The sequence below is a fragment of the Calidris pugnax genome, unplaced genomic scaffold (assembly GCF_001431845.1).
Source record: "Calidris pugnax isolate Ruff unplaced genomic scaffold, ASM143184v1 scaffold273, whole genome shotgun sequence".
In the NCBI taxonomy this organism is placed as follows: domain Eukaryota; kingdom Metazoa; phylum Chordata; class Aves; order Charadriiformes; family Scolopacidae; genus Calidris; species Calidris pugnax.
The window spans coordinates 1,860,460-1,887,038 of record NW_015094508.1 but is presented as its reverse complement, the minus strand read 5'-3'; the positions used below and the strand labels follow the sequence as shown (position 1 = coordinate 1,887,038).

The window sequence follows — 26,579 nt, the reverse complement described above, 5'->3', positions numbered from 1 at the left end:
GTTTAGCTGTTTATTAGACCAGCTTAAATATTTCCAGAATGGCTGAGCACCAGTGTCAACAAATACTACTTATTTTAACTTAAAAGCTGTTGAAAATAGTGGCAAGTTTCCTGATTATTTCATTAATGTCAGACTGAAGCCAGAAGAAGAAACCCTCCATCCTATGCTTACTACAGGATCAGAATCAACTTCCACCTCTGGGATCACAGCTACAAAATTATTTTTCATACCACCAACATGCCCGTCTTTACTCTTCCTCCTGGCCTACACCTGCTTCACTTCTGCCACTACGAGGTAGCTCAGGAAGTCGTGTAAACACTTGCATAATTTTAAGTGTGCAAACAGGCCTAACGGGATCAATGGCAAAGTTCAAATGTTTGAAATTCAGCAAGTGCATGATGGATGATGGATGGATGGATGGATGGATGGATGGATGGATGGATGGATGGATGGATGGATGGATGGCAGACTGAGGTGTCTGGATCAACGTCTTCCAAATTATTTTTAAACCTGCAACATCTCAGAAGGAGAGAAAGTCTCCTTACCCATCTTCCGGCATAGACGGTTGCAAAGTCCTGCACTCTTTGGGTGTAAAGACAATGTCCAAGTCATCTTCAGGAAAGTCACCAAGTTCTTGTGCTAGTTCTGAGTCTGAGTTGTTCAGCCGCGTCATTAGGAAGCCTTCAAAATCTACTGGGTCTACTGCGTCATAAAAGGAAGGCTAATGGAAGAAATAAAGAGGTATTTATTTTAGCAACACAAGGTTTTTCTTAACAGTGTAATTTAGGCTTATTTTTTAAATTCTTGTCATTGTCCCATTATTTACTAAACAGTGGAAACAGACTTCTAACTTTATATATGGTGCCACTGCATTTAATGCAAAAGTTTGCTAATAAAACATTCAGCTCAGTAAAGAAAGGGAACAAAGAGAGAAAAGTTTTAAAACACAAAGAAGAAATGGAAGGTACTACAGCTAAATCCAAATTTGCACCTGTTTTCTCTGCTGAGCTTTCCTAGATGCTGGTAGAAGGAGGGCTGTACATCCTGGATGCCCTCAGATGTGCTGTGCTGGATTCACGTGAAGTGCACTCAGCTCCCCTTGTCCAATCCATGGTATTAATCAGAGTTATGAAAAAGGCAGTGATGAGTAGGAAGAACAGAGGACAAGGGCAGGTGGCCAAAATGACAGTGACAGGCAGTGGCAGATGGCGGGGAGCTGCCCATGGACTCTACAGGACATGTGACCAAAGGCACTACAAATAACAAGGCCAAGGCAGTAAATTTTGGAAGTTATACTGAGCTAAGGACCAACTAGAAGCACCGTGGCTGCCATCATGAAGATGCCACTCATTTGAGGTGCTGTGTCTGAAAGATATTGACTATTAGAAATGCTGTCTGCTTTCGACTCCAAAGTTGAGGACAAGATACACCCCAAATCAGAAGAAATTTTTATTTTCCATCTCTGAATGTTACTGGTTTGCACTTTATTGGAGTTCCAATTTTATTGGATTTTTCAAGGGTTAGAACAGTAACGACACAAAAGGTTACAAGAAATTACTAAAGTCATTATTGTAAACCTTAGATATCCCCCATCTCTACAGCATATGGCATTGCACCTTGATAGAGAGCAGATGTACCTGACTACATTTAATTGGCCATTCTTACACAGAACTTCCGATCAGAACAAAGTTGGACAAGTACAAGTGCTGCCACTCATACATTCTGGGAAGCTGTCTGGCCTATTTTATCTGCTCAGTCTTAAAAACAGAGGCAGAAAATCGTGTTTGATATGGCACCTACAAACGTTCCACATACACATAAATGTGACTTCATATGCTAAAAGCTTATGTTATTCTATGTATAGGTAAAACTGAAATTATTTTACTTGCTATACAGCCAACAAAATTAGCCTGTATATGTTTAGAAAATAAAACATCTGTCCAGCTGAGTACAGAGACCAGCATTTTATATTTTTAATTTTCTTGACAAGTAAAAAGTAGATCTAAAAGCTACAACTTTAGAAAACCTATAGTTTATGTTCTGTGAGTTCCAGAAAGGACAAGGACACCTCAATGCAGCCAGAGCACAGAAAAATAGAACATTAGAATAATAGCACTGGAATAACTTATTTACTAGGAGGAAGAATTTTAGCAAAAAATAGGTATCAAATCATCCTTGTCTGTAAAGAGTAAGGATTGCATCGCACTGATTAGCCCAATACCTTTCACAAGACCACCTTCTGAATCTGTCAGCAGTAAATGGTCTGAATACAGATCAGAGAATCTAGCTCTAAGGTGCTGTTGATGGGGTGTGGGAAAAATAAAGCACCCAATATCCCTGATATCAACTCTGCCTTTATATTCAATGTTACTGTGGCTACTGTCTCATCTAACGTGTTCTGGGGCTATGCTCCTTATACTTCAGTGTTCTTCTCCACAAGTAAAATCTGTGGGCTAAAATCATGAAGTCTTCACTCATTATTACTGAGTCCTACTCATGCAAGGCTCCCATGGAACTTAAGAGGATTTTTTGCCTGAGCATGAAGTGGCCTCTGCACACAACAGTGCTACACCCACAACACCAGGAACTTTAACTTGATAGGAAAATAAGGAATTCCACAATTTACAAAACATGCACAGGTGCTCAGCGGTGGCAAAGCACTGGGTAACTCTGAACTAAAATGGCTCACGCGCAACATGCCACGTCAGTCACTGTAGATAGGAAGATGAGTTAAAACTGATTAGTGGTAAATATGAGTTTTGGAGAATTCTTAGTGTTCTGGAAATATGTGAGGAAGTTATTCAGCTAATAAAAATCCAGAACCTTCTTGCAGATAGTGAAAGATCTCTAGAAGGAATGTGTTAAAAATATCAAGGAGAAGGAAACCAATTTAAACTTTTGAAAAAAAACACATGTGGTAAATACTCTTGCAAATGATGTAGTAGAGACCTTTGAACACACCCAGCCACCACTGCCTGCCCCAGGTTCCCCTTTTATAGGGAAACTGTATTGGGCTCTCTAAGCAGATAAAGTCTCACCCCTCTGTATTTAAGGGATCGGTTGAATTCTCTGAAAACACCTTTAGGAAATTCTCTTTCTTTGCTCATTTATCCAAAGCAGAAACCTAAAACCAGCAATAAATCCAGCAAATCATGAGGCTGCCAGCTGAAGAAATATACTGTGCTGTTAACACATTTTTTAGGTTAAGCACTGTCTCTGGTTTGTACCTGGTGTAGTCCTGAGCACACTGTATCAACTGTCATAAGTAAACAGTGATCTTTATTAGCTATGGATTTTTTACTAATTGTTATCATAATATCCTGGAAGTTCATCACTGTACGGCCAGTGGCTAAAACATTACATGTTAGTAGAAATATAAGTGTGTCTATATATATACATATATGAAGATCTACTAAAAATAATCATGGAAGATTAAAGTAAAACACTGCTTGAAGTATACAATAGCATATTACATCTTTTCAGTTGCTGAAGTTGTAATGTTTTGCATGCAAAATAGTTTTGCTTAATACGTTCTAATTTTTGATTAAGCCATGTATTTCCTTTTAAAAATCACACCTTTGCATTCTAACAAGTCAAATCCATCACATCTCATTATATTTTCTAACTTTTTCTTGTTAAAATGTTAATAATCATAATCTTTAATTACTAGAAATGTGTGGGTTTGGCTATTATAAATTAGATACAAATGTAAAAAAGATGGTGGAAAAGGTAAATGCAGATGGAGGGTACAGGTCTCCCTAGCAACTGCTGCAAATTATCAAAGGACACAGAGATACTGTTTCAACTTAGAAACCAACTGCTCCTTTTCACACGTTCTACAAGCGTGCAAAACAAATATTGTACAGAAAACTGGAAACATACCTTTTTGAGGAAGATGGATAAGAGGCATGTAGACTGTGACAGCACACAAAATGGCAGCTACGGTGTAATACTCAGTAAATGAAATGCTATCAAGTTTCTCAAGAGCAAAAGCAGTTGTCTACACGTAGAAGAAGGGACGTAGCCTCCCCGGGCTGCATAACCGCAAGAAACAAGTTAAAACACCACAGCACTTCAGATTAAGGAAGTGAGCAGTGGCGGGAGGCCCTGACACACAGGAAGTAACTGCTTACATCTAGTGTTTTACATTTTTCACAACCGCTAGTGCGCAAAACAACTCCTGCTTCTACTTACCGGGTCTCACAAAAATCAGAAAAAAGGGGTAGGAAGAAGACTATAAAAATCTTAGTCAGTCTTTATTTATGCATAGTATGTCTGCAGAACACTCATCCTTCTGAAAGGCCGTTAAAAAGATGTGGCGTTTTTTCCCTTTGTCATAAGGGCAGCATCATATGGCCTGACTTTTTTGGAGGGGGATTACACATGGAAGGCTGAAGATGATTTGGAGGCACACAACAGTTGACTCAATTATATCTATGCCAATCAGGGCATACTTTGGCATTTCTCACTTAACATGCCTACTCTACAGCCCCAAAAAACAGGTCAGTGTGCTGCCTCTGCTGATAGCTTTGGAAACTGCTTATTAAGTCAGGCTAGCAAAGCCTCTACCTGTCTTTTTTTCTCTTTACTCACTGACCTCCTTTTGCAGATCATCTGTGATCACCACACAATGCATTTCCTTGATAGAGTTGCATGTTTCCAGCAAGGAAAGGATGTAATATGCTACAACACTTACTAATTAACTTTGATTTATAGCAGTATGCAGAAAGGCTGTCTATTTCAGGCACCGAGGACCTTTCTCATTTTTTTCAAAGGCATCATTTCCTCAGCGAACCAGGGAGTATTTTTTAACAGCTTCAGGCACAAGCCAGTAGAAAGTAAGAAAACTTAAGAAGATCACTTAATTTACCCTAAAAACATCAAGCAATGTAGATGCCAAACCTGCATAAAGAAGAAAAACCCAGAACTTACCAGATGAAGAGAAGAAAAGCCGGGGGTACTTAAGCTTCGTTGACAGAACTGTGCAAAGCCTGGTTGAAGAGTAAATTGCTTTCTTATTTCTGCAGAGGAGTGCCTTTAATTAAACAGAGAAAAACCTTTATAATTACAATTATCCCCATACAAATACCAAATGCCAGGCTTTAGCCAATTTAGTCTCCTATCCCAGTGTCTAGAAATGTATTTTGATGATGTTCTAGACCCCTCTTGTTTTGTTAGATGCAAACCTCAAAAAACATTTGCAGCCCTATATAATTAAGATTCTGACACTCTTCAAACAGATTTCTATTATTCTACTACAGAACTCACAACTGGGAGAGGCTGTGCAAGAAAGAATAACCTTGCCCTTAAGTGAAGTATGACTGCAACCTGTACAGCAATACTTGCAGATTCATTTCCGCAAAGGAAAGATACAGGATAATAGAGCTAGAGAAAGAAAAAATAACATCACAGAGGCAAATATTTTAATGAACTAGTAACCGACTAAGGGATAAAAACAAGACAGAACCACGCCCTCAGCAGTGTAAACCCAGATTTATGTTAATAAAGCAGTCTGCTGTGAGAAGCACAAGACAAACCAAAGCGTTAACTCAAAAATCAGCCTATACTGTATCAGCTGAATGTTTGAGGAAAAGATTTCTTAAGTGCTAATTAATTGATTTCAATGGGAGCTGAAAGAGGCCAGTACCGAATTATTCAGATATTGCAGAGTGATAGTACAGCTGCATGTACCCAATCTGAAAATTCACGAGTCAGAGTCCCTTAGTTATTTTTCATGGAAACAAATAAATTAATTTTTAATATGATTTAAGAATAGTCAGTCATGAAAAGATAACAAAACATTCTATGATATATTTCACCAGGACAAGATTTTTAAAAGAACAAGATGCACTTTAAGCAGATTCCAAGAAAAAAAAAAAAAAATCCTTGCCGCCCTACCAGGGCAGTCAACTGGGAGCCAAGAAAATACAGAGGTAAGAAGACTTTATTTTCTGTATGAGACTCTCTCCCAACTCCAGCAAGTTTTAAAAGGCGTCTTAGAATTACTAGATGCCATAAGACAGTCTCCCTGTTTGGTCTGCACCTTCTCCCCTCTGTGGCAGCTTAATTTCTATGATTACTCTACCTATTCTGTGACAATCTCCTAATATCGCATTTCTTAATAAGCATGACAAAACCTAAACTCTGCTCAATGCAATTCTGCTCATGTTAAGAGACAGGCATCTCACAGAAGGTATTAAAGGTATTAGAGGTATTAGGCCTGATTTTGAAAACAAAAGATGCATAAATAAGGGTAGTTACTCGTAGGTCAAAAGACCATTCCAGGTGTGAGTGGGACATTGCTCCAATCTGAAGACAGCAGCAATTGCAGACAGAGCAAAGTCAGAGGTATAGAGAAAAAAAAGAGATCCATTTGGAAAACAAATTCATATTTATCAACAGTATTCCAAAAGTCAGACAGGATAAAATGGGATTTTTTCAAAGGCTAGAATAATAGAATCATAGAATGGTTTGGGTTGGAAAGGACCTTAAAGATCATCAAGTTCCAACCTCCCTGTCATGGGCAGGGACACCTCCCACCAGACCCGGTTATTACAAGCCCCATCCAGCCTGGCCTTGAACACTTTTAGGGATGGGGCATCCACAGCTTCTCTGGGCAACCTGTTCCAGTGCCTCACCACCCTCACAGTAAAGAATTTATTCCTAATATCTAATCCAAATCTACCCTCTTTACCCCTTGCCCTATTGCTACACTCCCTGATAAAGAGTCCTTCCCCACCTCTCCTGTAGGCCCCCTTTAGGTACTGGAAGGCTGCTATAAGGTCTACCTGGATCCTTCTTCAGGCTGAATAATCCCAACTCTCTCAGCCTGTCTTCATAGGAGAGGTGCTCCAGCCCTCTGATCATCTTCATGGGCCTCCTCTGGACCCGTTCCAAGAGGTCCATGTCCTTCCTGTGCTGAGGATGTCAGAGCTGGACGCAGTACTCCAGGTGGGGTCTCAAGAGAGTGGAATAGAGGGGGAGAATCACCTCCCTCAACCTGCTGGCCACACTTCTTTTGATGCAGCCCAGAATGCAGCTGACTTTCTGGCTACAAGCTCCCATTTCTGGCCCATGTCGAGCTTCTCATCCACCAAGAGTCCCAAGTCTTTTTCCTCAGGGCTGCTCTCAATCCATTCTCCGCCCAACCTGTATTTGTGTTTGGGATTGCCATGACCCAGATGCAGGACCTTGCACTTTTCCTGGTTGAACTGAGTGGCATCCTTTCCCTACAGTGTGTCAACCACACCACACAGCTTGGTGTCATGAGGAAACTTGTTGAGGCTGCACTCAATCCCAAAGTCCATGTCACTGACAACTATGTTGAACAGCACTGGTCCCAGTGCCAACCCCTGAGGAACATCACTTGTCACTAGTCTCCACTTGGACATTGAGTTACTGACGGCAACCCTTTGAGTGCAGCTGTCTAGCCAGTTCCTTATCCACTGAGTGGTCCATCCATCATATCCATGCCTTTCCAATTTAGAGACCATGATGTTATGCCTGAGAGTGTTAAACACTTTGCATAAGTCCAGGTAAATGACATCTGTTGCTTTCAGATGTCATTTCAATAGTTAGTTAATAGGTTATTCAATAATTATATGAACAAGAAGCCACAACAGGAGAGGAAGTCTGTGTGTTCCTTAGATTATTTTTGCCCTATTTTAAAAAGAAGAGCTGCTTGTGTATCAAGTTTATTGTTATTCACTGCAAATAGTCCCTGATCATGGATGTATGTAACAAGGTATAACACAAAACTCAAACTCCTCAAAATTATTATTTTTCTTCAAAATGAGTCAGTTTCTACCCTGTAGAACAGGGTACTACTACCCTGTAGAACAGAAGTATCTGTTCCTGATGTAAATAATAGATGTAATAGCAGATGTTGTCTTAATGTATGTAAAAAGCTGTGTAACAGTGTATTGGAGAAGTTGCTGCTGTAAACAATGATATAAAAACATGTCTGAATTACACCAGATATGGGGTTATCAGACTCTTTGAAGAGAAAATGGTATGAATTTTCATCTATAAAAAAGAGGAAGCATGTATGTGGATGAAGGGCCAAATTTGATGTCTGGTAAAAGCCTGTTAAAGCCCAGCTAACTGGGAGGAAATACATTTCTCAAGAGCACTGATGTTAGTTCCAGATTCCCCAGTGTTCAAAGAAAAACATGAAAACGAAAAAAGTCAGATGGAAGAAGAATCCTGTAAGCTATAAAGGTGATTTTAAAATAGTTTAAGAGAGTTCAATTGATTGATTTCGTGTTTTTCATATCACTGAAGGAAGAAAGGGAGAAGAAATACAGTGAGAAGAAATACAGAAGGATAACAAGATAGTAAAGCTGGTTTGAACCAACTCAGAAATTACTGTTAGGATCTTCTAGGAATAGGTAAAGGAAAAACATAGCTGTTAAATGACGCCAAACTAAAAGCACAAGTTAGCTACGCCAACACAGAGAGAAGGTAGGTGTTACAGTCAGAGATGCGCATGGAAAGTTTTGACAACCAGAGAACTAAAGTGGAAACAGATGTCCTCTAGACGGCTCTTTGATAATGCCAGAACAGCTGTGGTGTATGAGATGCCTGTTTTCTCATCGAGCAGGTAACTCAGACACTGCCTGGGTACCCGCAGGAAACTGGTGGTCCACATTAACCTAGTGCATGCGGTGTCCCAGCCTTTATGGACACTGCAGTCCATCTATGCCATGGCTGTACTCGTACCCTCCCTGTCTGATTCCGAGGAAAGATTTACTGTCTCCTTAGCAGCTATAGTCTAGCTATGTGCTGAAACACAATACAGAAAGAAGCCAAGTGATTAAGGATGAACGCAAAGCAGTCACTGAAAAACATGAGAAAAAATGCAATTATATCTCTAGAAAGGAGGACTCAAATAATCATGGATCAGTCAACTCAAAAAGGTAATAGAGCAACCTACTGGACAATCAGCTTCTAAGTAGCAGGAACATCAGGTCCCAGACTGTGGTCTCCAGTTGAAGGAAAGGAACCATGAAATTATACTTGAGATTGAAATGTACGTCACCTTAGTAATGCCTGTTTATTAATGGTCTGATGATAAGTGTATGGTGGGAAACTGTAGACTGTAGTAAGCTATGGTCCAAAAAGTTTGGAAATTATTGGTATATTATTGACAATTATTAGGTAATGAAGAACATGGATTTATGGATTTATGAAAGGGCAGTCATGTAATGCTTTTCTGTGATAGTTTAACTGGTTTCGATAACACTTTTGCTAGTTTCCCTCGTTACACTCCTATAAAAAAGGTAAAGAGAAAGTGGCTACATGGAATCATCTCAGCTGGTTCCAAAACTCATTAAAAAATATATTCAAGGTGTAGTCAACAATAGTTCAAAAGAAGATTGTGAAAAGATTTTGAATGATTTACTACTGTAAGTGAGAAGCAAGTTAATCTTTCTGAGGTCCTGTTCCAGTCCATATTTTATTTTACACTGATGATGGTATATGTAACATAGTAATAAAACTTGTAGATCACATCAGACAGGAAGGAGTTGTGAGTGCTCTGTAAGGCAGAACTAGCACTCAAAATGATCTTGTATTCTCAAACAGTTTGAAATCAGCACAGTTAGATTTAGCAAAAATAAATGTAAACCACTAAACTTAGGAAGAAAAAAAATCAAATGCGGAAATACTAAAAGGGAAATGAGCTGTCTGGAGAAATATCCATGCCGCAGAAGCTCTGAAAGAGTATACTGGGACAAAGTACCACAAGTGAGGAAAAAGAGAAGTTACTCCTTTTTGTTTAAGCCAATGAGACACTCCTTAGGCTGAGGTACACACTTAGAACACCACAGAGTAATAAACAATCAAATTTAAAAGGTTCCAAAGGAGAGCAGTCAGAATGCTAAACATTTTGGGAAGGATGATTAGTGATTAAAGATTAAAAAAATAGATGTGTTACATAAGACATGACTGAGGGGAGACAGCAGTTATCCTTGACTATGTAAAAGGTAGCAACCTGTAAATAAAATAGTGAACAATTCATGTCCATAAAGAGCAGAAGAGGAAGAAGAAGAAGAAGGAGAAGAAGAGGAAGAAGAAGAAGAAGTAATAAATAAAGTCTGAGGGACTTGGGTCTTTTTAGTCTAGAGAAGAGAAGGCTAAGGGGGGATCTCATCAATGCTTATAAGTACTTAAATGGAGGGTGTCAAGAGGGTGGAGCCAGTCTTTTTGCAGTGGTGCCCAGTGACAGGACAAGAGGAAATGGACACAAACTTGAATGTAAGAAGTTCCACCTAAACATGAGGAGGAATTTCTTTACTGTGAGGGTGGCAGAGCACTGGAATAGGCTGCCCAGGGAGGTGGTGGACTCTCCTTCTCTGGAGACATTCAAAACCCGCCTGGATGTGTTCCTGTGCAACCCGCTATAGGTGGATCTGCTTTGGCAGGGGGGGTCGGACTAGAAGATCTCCAAGAGGTCCCTTCCAACCCCATGTGATTCTGTGATTCTGTAATCTGCTTGAATTGAAGGAAGAGAGATTTGATAAACTACTAGGAAAATGTGGCCGCTGCAATGGCAGCGGGGCACTGGAAGTGGTCATCTGGTGATGCCACAGTGACAAAAGCACACTGGCAATGTAGATCATGTCTCTGAACTACCCGGAGAAGAGACTCTGGGCAACTGCAAGCCTCTCAGAGGCCAGAAATGGGACTCAGCAGTGTTAATAGCTTTCCAGACCTCTCATGTTGGTATCTGCCCCTTTATTTAGGATAAAAAGGAAACACTGGCTGAAAAGAAAATGGTGTAGATTTGGGAGAGTTTTTTTCCCACAAAAGTCACTGCTGAATTCACAGTCAGTCAGCATTCACATGGTGTGCTGCAAGATGCTGTAAACCTGTGGAAAGATGGGAGATGATAGCAGCCTAAGGCTTTTCTAGACTTTTTAGATCCTTGGCTGCACCATAGTGTTGGAGCAAAATAATGTCCACTGGAATTCATTGCTCCAGTCTGTGTTGCCATAATCCTCCGGTGTAAAACTTGAAAAAGCTGGAACTCACTAGACTTTCTGATCCACCCAGATGTGACTGGAGGGTGAAAAAAGAACAACCACCAAACCACCAAAAAACAGATGCTGCTTAATCAGAATTTCACCAATGTCTCTCCTACTGGCAGATGCAATCCTCTAGCCATTCTCCTGAACGGCTAGCAAAAGTTGAGACATAGTCTGTGTTTCGCAAATATTCTCCAACGCAAAGCGTACATTTTGTAAAATATATTAAAACAACAGTGTAACTGAAGTAACAGATTACACTTGCAGGTTCTAAAAATTAAATTTAACTTGTAGGCCAAATTCTGAGATGTTTCTCAGGGCAGAGCTTATTGCAAGATTGGGAACTTGGAGATTTGGGTTATTAGTTGGGCCTAGATGAGGTATTAGGAACGGAAGATAAAATAGCCATTTACTTTCTCTGTTTAACAAATGCTAGATCTATGACTGAACACCGTTGGGTTCTATAATTAAAATTATATGAATGCTCATAAAGCATAAAGCTAGTTCTGTAGTTTCACTGTAAATTCTGCTCAACAATATAGTTCTGTGAAATGTGTAGTTTAAAAGCTGGCACAAGGACTATTTTGCTAACATGTAGATAAAGTGAAAATTCAAACACAAAACAGCACTTCAGAAATAAAAGAAAACAGAAAGAGATCAGCTTTAAAGATCATCTGTTAACTGGAAATCATAACAAACCCTGTTTTTAAAAGTATGCTTCACATGCCTACTGGATCAAGGTATCCAATGTTATCTACTATTAGAAGTTTCCTACTAGAGGGAGGCAGGAAAAATAATCCCTAACACCCTTCCAATCCCTTCCAGCTGGCTCTGCGGAACAGTGAGTTGTCTTCTGCAAGAGCTGCATATACAATTAGTCAGCAAGCAAAGATGAAAAAATGAAATAAAAAGACTACCAGAACTATCCCTAAGGACAGAGAAACATTCACAATTAAATGTAAACAGATGGAGGAATCATAAAGTAGAATAGTGAAAACTTTTGCTTAACAGGTAAAATATTCCGTCTTGGCTACCCTGAGGAGTGATCTCTTTCATCTAAACCTGACGGAGAAAATTCTCAACTAGCTTTTGTTCTGTTTTTGAGCCTAACATGAAACTTTTCTAGTTACGACTAAAAACAACAAACAAAAAACTCTGAAAGAGAAAAACGTAACAATTACCTACCCCTCTCCTCTATTCCCACACAAAAACACACACAAAGTTTTGGGCAACAATCCAGATCTTTAACTAGCAAATATGGGAATCTTGCTTAGAACTCTTTTTCTTACTGCCAGTGGAACTGCCAGTTTTTCTTCTAATTAGTCCTTAAGGCACCAGAGCTCTGCTTTGTTAGTCACTGTTTACAGCAGTGGTCGATCTGAACTAGCTGCTATTTTCTTGATGGCTCAGGTAGGCTATATACCCTCTGGCACACCTCTGCTTTGGGGTCTACCACATTAAGAGTCTAAATCAGCTAAGGCAATAAAGATCCTATTTGAGATGGTTGAAATTCAGCCACAATGTTCTCAAAGGAGATGGTGCAGGAACAAACGAAGTCTAGGAGGGGAAATCATGAACTTCCTTATGCTGGCAGCTTGTTACAAAGTAAAACAGGCAAGAGGTCTTTTTTTTATTTTTGTCCCAGGTAATGTACACCATTCATTCAGTGAAGATTTTTCACTGCCACTCAGTTTTGCTGTGTCTCCCTCAGGAAGAGGCATAAGCACACATAAAAATTAATTTTCTAATCCTGACAGTGGAGGTAAAAGACAGCCATACTTTCTTGCCACACAAAGAAACTGAAGATTTGGTCCTGATGAGCCATGCTTTTATGTGCTTTTTAATCACTGTGTTCTATGGATAAATATGCAAAAGCTATGATATAACATTTGAGAAAACATTGTGCATGCATTGTTGACTGTCTGACTCTTGCAATGAAAGTGGTTTTAGGTGTAATGTTTCACATGATAGTTTAGAGGGACCTCCTGGAAAGCAAAAACTGTAAGCAAAGACAGATAAGACTCTATCTTATCTGTCATCCTATTATAGACTTAAACTGATCATGATAGTTTATACATGCAATACAAAGTTTCTAAAGAATATGCTAATTAATGATGTTAACAGAAGATAAATTTGTGTTAAAACAACAATTATTTTGTTGTCCCCATTAGCCTAAAATCTACGATCATACACAAATTATTATTTATATACACAAATCTTTCATACTGAAGGGTTTAACCTCAATTTACCTACGGATAATTGTCTTTGGTTGGCTCAATGCACTCTCTGCTTAGTACTAAACCTCGCACTGGTGCCTCATTAAATGTGCATTTCAACTGAGATGGCTGAAGAAAACCTTTTTAACAAACTATTCCAGAAGACTCTATGAGTCTATACTGAGGGCAAAACTTTGTAGTTAGGGCCTACTTGTTCTTTTTTTTCTTTTTTTTTTTTTTCTTGTTCTTTGCTAAACTGTTTAAATTACTTCCAATCTTAGATCATCTACCACAGCAATGATAAGGACAATTTTAAAAGCATTAGTGATCATACGTGCCGTCTTCCTTTTACACTGTGACTTGAAATGTGACAGAAGAATATCAGTTTGTGATTTTAGATTTTTGTTTTGTCTGCACTATCCTACCAATTCGAAACAGGGTGAGTGTGAAATAAACACAAGAATTTATTTTCCAGCTCACACGTATTACCTGAGCTTCACAAGGACTTCACTACGAAAATGCTACCATAATGCTGATAATCCTGTAAAACCCATACCAAGTTTAATAGTTTTTGTGCTTTATTTTTACTTTCTTCCTAATAGACACTTATTAATAGTAAGTAGAAAATCAGATGTTAAGCATAATAATAAAACCCATGTAATGTTACTCTAGGGAATATTTTCATATTGCTCCTACAGGATTGGTTTTATTTTTATCAAGGTCACAGTTGGCATTTTTATCAAGAAGGAAAAAAAAAGTGCATTTTGTCTTTTCCATGACTGACAACTTCAGAGAAATTCACAATATATTCACGGATACCGTCACTACTTCAAAAGCTAGGGGAGGAGATAATGTAAACGTCATAGAACTGGAAAAATAATCTGTTAATATTTTGGCCCCTCATTTCCCAAGACCACAGATTTGTGGAGTTTCAGTGTGACCTTTCTGTGACAGAAAAACCACGGGTTGTTTTTTTTCCAGTTACTTCTTAGAATACCATTTTTTCTTTAGAGCTCTAAGCTTAACTAGAAAAAGTAGGATATTTTATTAGGGCAGTATACCTGAAAAAAATGGCCCAATTTCAAGTACATGAAGAGGTACTGCCATTTTTAGAACAGAGAATTCTGATTCAACTTCAGTGGGAGCCAAAGCAGTAACTAAAATACACTTGAAAGCTGGATCTTCCACTCTCACTTTTAAAAGTAAGAATGTCCACAGAATTTGGCATATGCTAACAACTATATTGTTAAAAAGAATGCATTTTCGTATCTGCTGGCTATCACTACAAGTACAAATTCCATAGAAATTATATTACACACCCTCACAAACGCATTTGAATGATGTAACACATTTTATATCAAAAGTTACAAACTGAATTTCACTTCGCGATTCATGTGGAAAATGTCAAGCTTGGGAGAAGGTTACGTTTTGGTCTAACAATGTTCTAAACATGAGGTTTTGTTATTATAATGATTGTAAAGCTCAGCACATGTGACATCTGAAATAAAAAGTACTCTTACCTAATCCAGTTTGCTTGACTTTAGGGAATACCAGGTCCAGGTGTCCTGACTCCTTTATAAAAGTCTCCAGGTCAGTATCACTGAAGCTCGGGAAACTGTGATTCATCATATGCAAGTACTATTCTCCAAAGTTCGCAAGGAAAAATATTGTGGACTTTTTATATGAACTTGGCCCAAAAGCTGATCTAGGCCTGGACCTATTTTTCTGTAACTGCATTCCTGATGGCAATCCTTTAGTGTGAGTATATTATCATGTAAGCACTTTTCACAGGCTATCCTTTTTCCTTATGCTACAAAGTACAGTATAGTCTGGTGTTTCTTTTTCAAATCAAATTTAAAAGAAAATCAGGTCAGAATAAAAGAAAGGATAAATATACAGAACTATGCTCATGAACTGTAATTTTTAATGACTGTAAAAACTAAAAGTGGTAAAGGACATAAAATGCAACATTAAATATGTCTTCCTTTCTGTTTTTCACTTCATGTCTGAAAATGAAAACTGTTTGGAAAGATAAATAAGTAATGTTCACATGCAGGACGTGGTGGACATAAAGATGCTTCTCATTTGCAAGTTCGTTTTTCTTGGGTAAGCTTAGGATTTCCTGTAGTATAAAAAAAGAACCTCATCATAAATTGCAGCCCAGACTTCACAATGCACATAGAGGTCTGAAGTCTAAGAGGGACAAAAGATCTTAAAAAACCATTTTAAAATGCATCTTTTCTGCTCAGACCCTAAAGTCCATTTCCAGCTCATGAGCCATCCCCCAGAGACAAAGCAAAAAACTCAATATTCTAATCAAGTATCAGGGATTATTACATATGATTCCAGTGATGGCACAGATACATAAGTACAGTATAATGCCAGTCTTCAACAACTGCAATAGAAAATAGATTTTTTTTTTTAACACAATTTGAGCAAGCAGTCAGATGAAAAGATTATCTTGCTACTAACAACAGATGTCAATAACATCTGTCTTGCCGATAACAACAGTATTCTCCTTGTGTGGCCAACTGTTCTCTAAAGGCTTTGTTTCTACAGCAGTCTGCTTGGTGATAAAGAGTCCAAGTGTTTTATGGGGTCTATCTTTCCTGCACTTGTATTTTTTCAGAGAGGTTTGACTGGATGAGCCTGTGTTTGTTATCAGCTCCCTCCTTACGTGGTTACTATCACCTTGATTGTATATCAGAAAAGATGATCATAAAGTTCGGGGGGAACAATACAAACCAAAAGTAAATCACTGTTGTTGTCCAAAGGCATTTGTATCCTCTTAAAAGTAGTGAGAGGGCATTTTTGTACATTGGGCTCTTTCTTTTCTACTTCCTAAAAGTTAGATGTATTTTAGGCAGGAAATGTTGTAATCTTTTGCACAGTGTACTAGAGGAAAGGTCTGTGCATTTAGCCTGTGTGATGGACAATAGGATGTCAAATCTAGTAAGAGCATCTGAATAATCTTATATTTGAAAAATCAGCAGATACTTTCAGGGATTTTTATTAGCAGTATGAATTAATAACCTATAGCATAATCTTCATAGGTAATATTACTTTCTTCCTCAACTTGTTCCTGTAACTGATCTACAATCCACCTCTGCTAGAGGAGGAAGCAACCTTCCTACAGCTGCACATCAGAATTAGAAACGTCTTACGGGCACATACAGAGTTTTGCACAGACAAAGATGACTGTGCATTGTTTGCTTTTCTTTTTTATGAATTTTGTGCTTGAATAAAACATGACAGCTTGCAATCTAAGCCTAGTCCATAACAAATATTATGGCAGCGTTCCTCCTTTCATGCAGTTGTCTCTCTTATGGCCTCCAGCTACGTTCTAGCTCATATGTTCTACAGCACAGCTTACTCCCAAGTGTAATTCAACAAGCTCTGTGGATGCAGACAGGCTTGGATATAGTTGGGCTTAAAGGCAACAATTATCAATGCCAGAACGTAAGATGCAAATCATCTAATACTGGTTTGAATTATACGTCGTGGCCAGTCAAACTGTATATACCACTTAAATTTGTCATTTGCTCAAGCATAGTTGTAAAACATGTTTAGAAGCACTGCACGGATCAAGATTTAATCTAATTTGATTGCTCACTGGGAACACCCTAGCAAAGGCAAATGAATTCTCTTTAGGGCTGATGAAAAGATAACCTCACAGGCACAAGGAAGTTCCCTTTATTATCTTTAGAGCTATTTACAATAAATAGGATCCATCCCCAGCCTGCTTTACTACTCTTGACTTTGTGGTACATTTAGAAGATCGTTATTCTTGCAGGTTATGTCTCACCCTTGGACTACCTGCAAAAACATCCCCCAAAAAGAGAGAGAGGTTATTATACCTAAGGAAATAGCCATCTGGGGCATTTAATGGCTCTTTAGTCCTTCACATGCAATGAGCAACCATAACTGATAACAACAGGAATGAAACTATGGTCTCAACTCCTCCTTATCTTTTCTACTCATGCATATTGCCTTGAATCTAAATTGTGGTGGGAAGGGAGCTAAAGTATCTACATGCAGAGGCTGCAGCGGGGACTGGCCTTTAAGAGTAGTGTATGAAGTAGAGCTTTCTGTCTTCTCTCCCCACTCTGCACCTGCTCCAGAGCCACATACAATCTATTCCTTGTGCTGAATGCAAATCCAGAAGACACTAAGACAATGATGCCCTAAAAAGCTAGGAGAAATCAGCTTGCAGTAAGTCAGGAAGACAGAAATGCTTTTTCCTGGGAAGAAAGTGGTTAGGTTCTTCCTATGTTTAAAGGAAACATGTCCAAAGCTAGTGAAGTACAAGGTGGATGAGCAGACAATGAGGGGGACAGAAAACAGGTTGAATAGCCAGGCCGGAGGATGGTGATCAGTGGCATGAAATCTAGTTGAAGGCCATTAACTAGCAGTAGACTTCAGGGGCCAATATTGGGTCTAATCCTGTTTAACATCTTCATTAATGATTTAGATCTTGGAGCAGAGTGTGCCCTCAGCAAGTTCTGATGACACAGAACCGGGAGGAGTGGCTGATGCACCAGAGGCTGTGCTGCCCTTCAGACACAGCCTTCCTCAACAGGCTGGGGAAGAGGCTAACAGGAACTTCATGAAGTTCAACAGGGAGAAGTGCAAAGTCCTGCAGCTGGAACATCCCCACACATCAATACATGCTGGGGCCACCCAGCTGGAAAACAGCTTTGCAGAAAAGGACCTCGTGGTCCTAGAAGACCATGACCTTGTTGGTCCTAGGAGATCGACCAAGATGAACATGAGCCAGCAATGTGCTCTTGTAGTAAAGAAGGCTAATATTATCCTGGGGTGCACTAGGCAGAGTACTGACAGCAGGTTGAAGGAGATGATCTGTTCCCTCTGCTCAGCGCTGAGACATGCCTGGGTTCTGTGTTCAAGTCTTTTATCTTTATATGTTATATGTTGAAGCATATGAAATACAGGGAAGTGATTAAAGACAGCCAACACGGCTTCACCTAGGGCAAAATGTGCCTGACTAATCTAGTGGCTTTTTACAATAAAGTGACTGTATCACTGGACAAGGAAAGAACAACTGGTGTCATCTACCTCAAATTGTGTATGGTCCCCCACAACTTTCTTACCTCTAAATGGGAGATTGACGGATGGATTTTTAGTTGGATAAGGAGCTAGCTGGATGGCTGCGTCTGAAGAGTTACAGTGAATGGCTCAATATCCAAAAGAAAACGAGTAACAAGTGGTGTTCCTCGAGGGTAAGGACAAGGACCAATACTGTTTTATATCTTCACTAATGACGGATAGTAGGACTAAGAGCACCCTCCGCTAGTTTGCAGACAACACTAACTGAGTACTACAGTCGATTCACTTGAGGGAAGTGATGCCATCCAGAGGGACCCTGACAGGCTTGAGGGATGGATCTTTGTGAACCTCATGAAGTTCAACTAGGCCAAGTGCAAGGTCCTGCTCCTGAATAAGGGCAACCCCAAGATCAGTACAGATTCAGGGGTGAATGGATTGAGAGCAGTCCTGATGAGAAGAGCTTGAGGGTACTGGTGGATGAAAAGTTGGACATGAACCAACAGTGTGTGCTTACATTTCAGAAGGTCAACCATATCTTGGGCTGCATCAAAAGAAGCATGGCCAGCAGGTTGAGGGAGGTGATTCTACGCCTCTACCCTGCTCTTGTGAGACCCCACCCGGAGTACTGCGTCCAGCTCTGCGTCCCCCAGTGCAAGAAAGAAATGGACCTGTTAGAGCAGGTCCAGAAGAGGGCCACAAAGATGATCAGACGGCTGGAGCACCTCTCCTATGAGCACAGGTTGAGAAAGTTGGAGTTGTTCAACCTGGAAAAGAGAAGGCTCTGCGGAGACCTTACTGCAGCTTTTCGATACTTAAAGGGGGATTATAAAAAAGATGGAGAGAGACTTTAGTAGGGCCTGTAGCAGGCAAGGTCCTGCTCCTGAATAAGGGCAACCCCAAGATCAGTACAGATTCAGGGGTGAATGGATTGAGAGCAGTCCTGATGAGAAGAGCTTGAGGGTACTGGTGGATGAAAAGTTGGACATGAACCAACAGTGTGTGCTTACATTTCAGAAGGTCAACCATATCTTGGGCTGCATCAAAAGAAGCATGGCCAGCAGGTTGAGGGAGGTGATTCTACGCCTCTACCCTGCTCTTGTGAGACCCCACCCGGAGTACTGCGTCCAGCTCTGCGTCCCCCAGTGCAAGAAAGAAATGGACCTGTTAGAGCAGGTCCAGAAGAGGGCCACAAAGATGATCAGACGGCTGGAGCACCTCTCCTATGAGCACAGGTTGAGAAAGTTGGAGTTGTTCAACCTGGAAAAGAGAAGGCTCTGCGGAGACCTTACTGCAGCTTTTCGATACTTAAAGGGGGATTATAAAAAAGATGGAGAGAGACTTTAGTAGGGCCTGTAGCAGTAGAACAAGGGGTAATGGTTTTAAACTGAAATGGCCAATTTAAATTTGTTATTAGGAATAAATTATTTACTCTGAGGGTGGTGAAACACTGGCAGAGGTTGCCCAGAGAAGTTGTGGATGGCCCATCCCTGGAAATGTTCAAGATCAGGTTGGGTGGGACTCTAAGAAACCTGGTCTAGTTAAAGATGTCCCTGCCTGTGGCCGGGGGATTGGACTATGTGATCTTTGAAGATCCCTTCCAATTCAAACCTTTCTATGGTTCCAAGAGGCAAACCTGATCTTTATCCTCCCTGCACATGCAACTCCAAGTAACTTTCTCTGAAGGATTTAAAAAATCAACTTCTCATGTATTTTTATGTAAATCTAAGAAAACTGGCCATTTACTATAAGCCATGACTAACATATACACATAACATATGAAACTTAAACACGTCCTGCTTTATTAATCTTTAGTCTGTTATTAGTGTTTAGTATTCTCTGTACCAAATACAAAAACACTACTACTTCACACATGTAGTATGCAAGAGATAGTCTTTTCCCATAGCAATTACATATTGGAATTTTTTTAACCTCCCTTAAAAGCCATAGTGCACCGTATATTTATGGTATGGAATTTAGATTAATTCAAATGGGTTATTATTTGATCATTTGAAAAAATTGCCTTGAAGATAAGTCTGCAAAGGCTTATTAACTGGAGCTATCCTCACTTAGATAGATTCCCAGAATGCAACTCATCAGAGTAAAGCAGGATTTAACCCTTTCATCAACTGTGCTCTCCTTTGTGACTCTCTTTCTTGAATGAGGCTGACTCAGTAAAAACGAACACAGAATTTTTGATAATGCCACTGTCCTGGCATTATGTTTCATAAGGCTCTGGCTCAGTGGGCATACTTGATAAGAAGGATATTTCTACAAGCAGCTTTTAAAAGTTGATAAAGTATGAATGTGCATTTTAGGTTCGCAGGAAACACATGGAAAATGCCCTCACTATTAGCAGACTGGTAATTTTATTAAGGTTTTTAATGTATTACTTTATGTAATAAACTGACTATGATAATTTACCACATCTTTTAAAAAATACACTAGATCATTTTACATCCTACATATGTCTGTTGTACATACAAAGGACTGAGGTTCTCCCCGCATCTTATTTAAGGTTAAAAAGAAAAATTAATTGAAAGAAATAGCTTGACCTATACAATGGAGTTTGGACAATGTTTTTAAGTAACCAGCATTTTATTATATCCACGTAACAAGGATTTTATTGAAATTCAATCAAAAAATGCTGGCCTCAGCCCCATAAAGGGGTAACACTGGACAGAAATCTGCTGTCAGAGTACAAAGGAAATGGCCTGTTCTGCCACTGCCACCATTTTGCACTGTACCTGACCCCTCTGCAACAGCCTTTGCCATTTAGGGCAATTTCTTGTGAACCTTCAGAACCAAGTACAATACAAGATATCAGCTAGCCTTTTAACTTCAGGTAAAAATAATTTAGATGTATTGTCATCATTAATGTAAAGTAGAATTCATGGTACCATTTGAGAATTAGGTAGGACTTTTATCATAGGCCTTTTAAAATTTGAAATCTTTAGATAAGTGTTTGCTTTAATATCATGTGGGTTGTTTGTTTGTTTGTTTGTTTTTCATATAAATCTATGTGTGTAAACTCATGCTTAAGTATGTCTTAAAACCAGAGCAGGAAAAGAAAATTTTATTTGGCAACTGGACAATTTCAGGGACAAGGAAATTAAAAGATAGAAGTAAATGCTAAAAATTTGTTTTACAACACTGTAAAATGCAGACATTGGTTGTCTGTAAAGATAGTTAAGGAGTATGTCTATTGGGAGGATTTTTAACTGCACGAGTCACATAATTGAAAGTTAAGTGATACCTTAGGGAGCTGTATTGCTGCTCTTGAAAGTCTTCTGTTTCGTAATTTATATGTTGAAATGTTTTGAGTGTGCAGCACTAGTGGCCAGGGCCCCAGGTTGATGCTAGAGCACCATTTTCTTCACTTGAAGTCAAACCAAATAACTACTACTGAAAGATCTATGTGGAAGATAAATAGTACACTACGCTTACTAAATAAAAGTAATAAAAATAGAAAATATCTTCTATGAATGCTGTGTTTATCCTACCAGATTGCTGAGGCAAACTGATTAAAATTCAGCTTTTATGGTCTCTCAAACATATGCTGCTCAGCTGGTACATGTTAGAGCCCACACTTTTAGCAATGATAAATTGTTTTTTCTCAGCAGTTTACAAAATTATTTTTCAATTTTCTTGGCTTCTGGTTATAAATAATGTGATTAGAAAGAAGACACATTTACTACAGGTGATCCAGATACCTTCTAATTACTATCCAGGACTTGACTCAACAAGGATGATCTGCTTTTTCATGTCCCATGCTGGCTTCCAACCACCACAGACGCTAAAGACTCTCGGAGAGCACCACAAAGGTTTCTTAGTGTTGCACATTAATGAGGGTTTTCTTCCCCTTCCTTTGTCCAACAACACAGGAGGCCATTTGGAAAGCTACTTACAACTTACTTTGAAGTGATACTTTAGGCTTCATTTTGAAGAACACATGAAGTTGGACAGGAATTTAATTCGTCATACAACAAAAAAAAAGTTACTTGAAGAGGATGTTTTCTGTCATGCTACTCAGTTTTCAGCAACTTAGGTCTGAGTAATACTCAGGTAAGTGGTAGGAATGCTGCCTAAGATGAGGGATACTAAAGGTTTGCTCCTTCACCTCTACGTCATTATACATAAGAGTTATCCCATCAAACCAGAAGAAACTACTCACATACAGGCATTAAAAACATATGTGCAAGTCTTTGCAGGATTAAAAAGGCAGGAAGCAACAGGTTGGGGCAACAGACACCAGATGGGTGGAAGGAAGAATAAAGTGGTAGGAAGACATGGTTATGTGGGCAGGTTGCGTACACACTTAAAAGTTTGAAGGCATTTGAAGGTCTGATTTTGAAGTTTGACCTTGTTTTAAACAAATGTGATGCTTGCCATGTAACTGCTGTTCCTAAAGCATCTGCAGCTCCAGTGCTCATGATCAATACCTCACACTTTAAATCATGATGAAACCACCAACACAACACTTCAGATCACGTCATTGATAATTTTTTACAGAACAGTGTCTAGTACAGTTGGTAAGGTGGTCAGGTAACTACCATGCTTTACCAAACACAACAGGGCACACGTTGGGTAACTAGCAGGGAGGCAGCTGATGTTTTCATTCTGAGGAACCAGTACAGAGCCAAGAATTCTGCTGGTCCTCATAAAAACAGTATATAGCTTATATATACTGGCAAGAGATGGGTGAGAAAGAGAAGAGCTTGCATTCACAAATTTGAGTGAATGGAGGTAATTATACAGGCAATGTAGTAACTCCTATAAATGATGCCTTGCCAGTAACATCCAGCTTTCACTAAAGAGTTGCATTTTGAAGAAGTAAACTGAGGAACTCTGAAGAAAGAGGAACGAAATTTTATAGCTGTAAATTAGTCTTTTGTGTACAGTCAAGAAAGCTAACGGACTGACCTGTTATTCCTCTTATTTTGAAAATTCATTTCAAAAAACCCCAAACACCACATTAAAAACACTTCTTGTGAGATAGATCATTCTATTTCAGTAGAACAAACTGCACTTGAGTCACGGAAAAATGACCTGCTCCTTTTGGTGAATGGGAAACTTGATGGTATGCTAGCAAATGCATGTAATCTACCATACTTTGTAAAAGCAAATATTCTTACTTGCAAAATCAACATGCAGATTGTTAAAATGGAATCATATTCAGAACATGATGACTAACATATTTGAACATTTATTTTGCTACAGAAGTACTGAATGCTTCACTATCGAATCAAAAGAAAAAGAAATTAAAAGATACTGCAACAATGGTTTAATTTCACAACAGTTCTTAGTAGCAAAACTTTGTGAGTCTTTGTGAAACGAAGCCAGATAAATTGTTATGATTCCACTTCTTTGTGAGGCTTTAGTCATACAGATGAACAGTGACCATCACCACTGCTGGAAAAAGCTGCCAGAAAGCTGACCCTAAAAATAGTTAGAAAGAAAATAACCCTAACCCTCTAAATATCAGCCAGTTATGCTCTTTATTCAAGCAAGTCTTCAAAGGACCAGGAATTGTGGCAGGATCCTGTAGTGAACTCCTCACCTGATTGTTTCTCGATACGATTGTCTGACTTGTGAATATTCCACCGTAAATTTAAAGTGAATTCCCAAAGGATGTGGGAAGGTACACTGATGTGTATTCTGCCCTGGGAAAAGCACATCACAGCAGAGCTAATTTTATCCTCTGCGACTGCAAACCCCATGTCTTCCAATAAATCGCTGAGGAGGTGGAGTTTTTCTGCATACTTTTCTCTCTGGCACAGAGACCTATCCTCAGTTTATATTACCATTATGTTATTTGTTCTTTTACGCTTCAGCAAACTCAGTTACCTTGTATTCACATCAACACCCTGGAACAGGGCTTTTTGCCTCAGATGACAAGACCTCTTGAACAGGAGGCCTGTGTTTTCCTTTAACCCAGTGTGAAAATAAGTGTCTTGGTTTCATACTGGCACCACAGAGCACAGACCAGCTGAGAGTCAGCACTTCCCTGGGAACAGACACCAAAGTCTAGCAGACAGCAAGATCAGGCAGAAGAGTACGCGTGTTCCGACACCTGAACTCTAAGTTACTTGGTTTAGAGAGGGAAGGAGGGAGATAGATTTATTTTAAATCAGAAGGATTTTTTTTGTTTCACAGATGAAAGGCTGAGCAGAAAAAAAAATATCCCAGGGATGCATGCCGTTGCAGAATTGATGACCTACATAAAAAACTTTATTTCCCAGGAGCACTAATTTCGGCACCAGGCTGTTTCGCTGCTGTGTAGGGAGGAGGAACCCCGACCCTCTGCCCCACCACCACCGAGCAGCCCCTCCAGCCAGCTCGGGTCTTGCTGGGACAGAAGAGAAGGGGAACAAACTCCTGGGGTGAGACCGGAGGTTCTCCTCCCGGCCGGAGGGCACAAGCCCACAGCTGGTTTCGTCTGCCTACCCCTTGTCAGAGCAAACTCGGCTGCGGGAACGCACCCTGCAGCTGCCCCTCCGCGGGGCGGGAGGGGACCGGTGGGGCCCGTCGGGGGCCACCGCTTGCCGCCGGCGGGAGCAGCCCGGTAGCGGCGGGGGGAAGGGGTGCGGGCCCGAAGGCTGGCTAGCGCGGGGAGGGGGTTGCCGGCCCGGAGGCTAGCCAACAAACGGGCAGCGGCGGCGGCGGGGCCAGGCGGGGTGTCTGGCGGTGGCAGATGGCTTCACCCGTCGGGGGTCTCCCGGGGAGGAGCCGTCCCGCCCCCAGCTCCCGCAGCCCCGTCGCCTGCCTTGGCCGCGTCTCAGGCTAAGGCTGGCGAGGAATAGTTGCGAGGTACGAGGAAAACCCCTTACCTGTTGATTTTCAGGGCGAACGCCCTCCTGTCTGCGGCGGGTAAAGTCGCCATGCGGAGAGCAGCCGCGGGTGTCGGCTGCCGAGGCGGACGGACGCCGGCTGTACGCAGGGAGGGCGGCTTTACTTCATTTATTTATTTTTCCTAATTGCATGCTGCGGGCTAAAAACCCGACGGTCTCTCTGACAGTTCTGGGTGGCAACTTCCGCATTTCACCTTCCTCACCGAAATCGGCGGGAGTGGGAGGGATCTGCCCCTGTGCTCAGCCGGCTTCTTACACACACACCCCCCCACTCCCCACAACCACCACCACCACCACCGGCGTCTGCCCCGGCACCTCGCGGGGCTGCCACGCACCGAGCGGCTCCCGCACCCCGGGGGCTGCCACGCACCGAGCGGCCCCGGCACCTCGGGGGGCTGCCACGCACCGCCCGGTTCCGGCACCCCGGGGGCTGCCACGCACCGAGCGTCCCCGGCATCTCGGGGGCTGCCACGCACCGCGCGGCCCCCGCACCCCGGGGGCTGCCACGCACCGCCCGCAACTCTTCTTCACACTTCCCTGCGGCATCCCAACCGCCCGCGGGTTTTTTTTGGGGGGGAGGGAAGCAGCGGGGAAGGCAAGCGTTCAGGCAAGCGCAATAAGGAGGGAAGACGCCTTGTACCCCCTCCCCCGCCCCAACTCGCTTTTATTTTGGAAACCGAGGTGCGGGGGTCAGACGCCCGCGGCCGGGGGAGGAGGCAGCGGGCACCGCTGGGCACCGCTGGGCGCCAGGCGGGCCCCGGGCGCCGCCGGTCCGGCCCGTCCTCCCCCGGTGGAACGGGCGCGGCCGGCGGGCAGGACCGGGCAGGACGGGGCAGGACGGGGCACGGCGGGCCTGGCAGAGCTCCTCAGGGCAGGGCGGACCGGCACCCACCGCCCCCCGGGCAGAGGAGACAGCCGGCATCCTTCTTTCAGCCCCATGGGCAAAGGGATGGAGCTGGGCGGGCAGGGAGAGACCAGCTCTTCACCCGGGATGATGTTCTGCCGTGCCCCCAGGATATATGTTTCTCTTACCCCTAAACGACTTGAGTGTGTGAGGGAAGCTCCTACAGACCAACACCAGATGCCAGCTCAGCCGGGCACAGAGAGGGCCCTGCTGCTGTTCTCACCACCTGCGCTTACAGCTCGGCTTTGTAAAAGGGCCATTTTTAGTAAGTGGCTTGTGGTTGTCTCGCAAAGTGGTGTTAGCCTGACTCTGGTATTTTTCTCTCAGCCTTGGTGCAGATTTTGCTGCTTCTGCAGATAAGCAGAACTCCATTTGAAAGGGGAAACAGAAGCCAAACGTGGTTTCTACAGGTGAATTCTGGGGTAGCAGAGGGAACTCAGTTATAGGTTGTCCTTTTTTTTTTTTTATTAAATCCATGCCTTGGTGGCAATAATACTAGGATTCAACCACTGAAAAG

The 26,579-nt window shown here is 41.3% G+C and overlaps 1 protein-coding gene across 1 annotated transcript in view; it reads right to left on the bottom strand.

Moving 5' to 3' along the window:
- DOCK8 (dedicator of cytokinesis 8) overlaps positions 1-25,242 on the bottom strand; it is a 95,766-nt gene extending 70,524 nt beyond the window's left edge. The window contains exons 1-3 of the mRNA XM_014965122.1: positions 25,138-25,242; positions 4,933-5,035; positions 546-721 (exon numbers count right to left, since the gene is read on the bottom strand). Of these exons, the coding sequence (XP_014820608.1) occupies positions 546-721; positions 4,933-5,035; positions 25,138-25,190 (332 nt within the window). The 5' untranslated portion in view covers positions 25,191-25,242. The remainder of the gene's footprint in view (positions 1-545; positions 722-4,932; positions 5,036-25,137) is intronic.
- Positions 25,243-26,579: the final 1,337 nt, after the last annotated feature.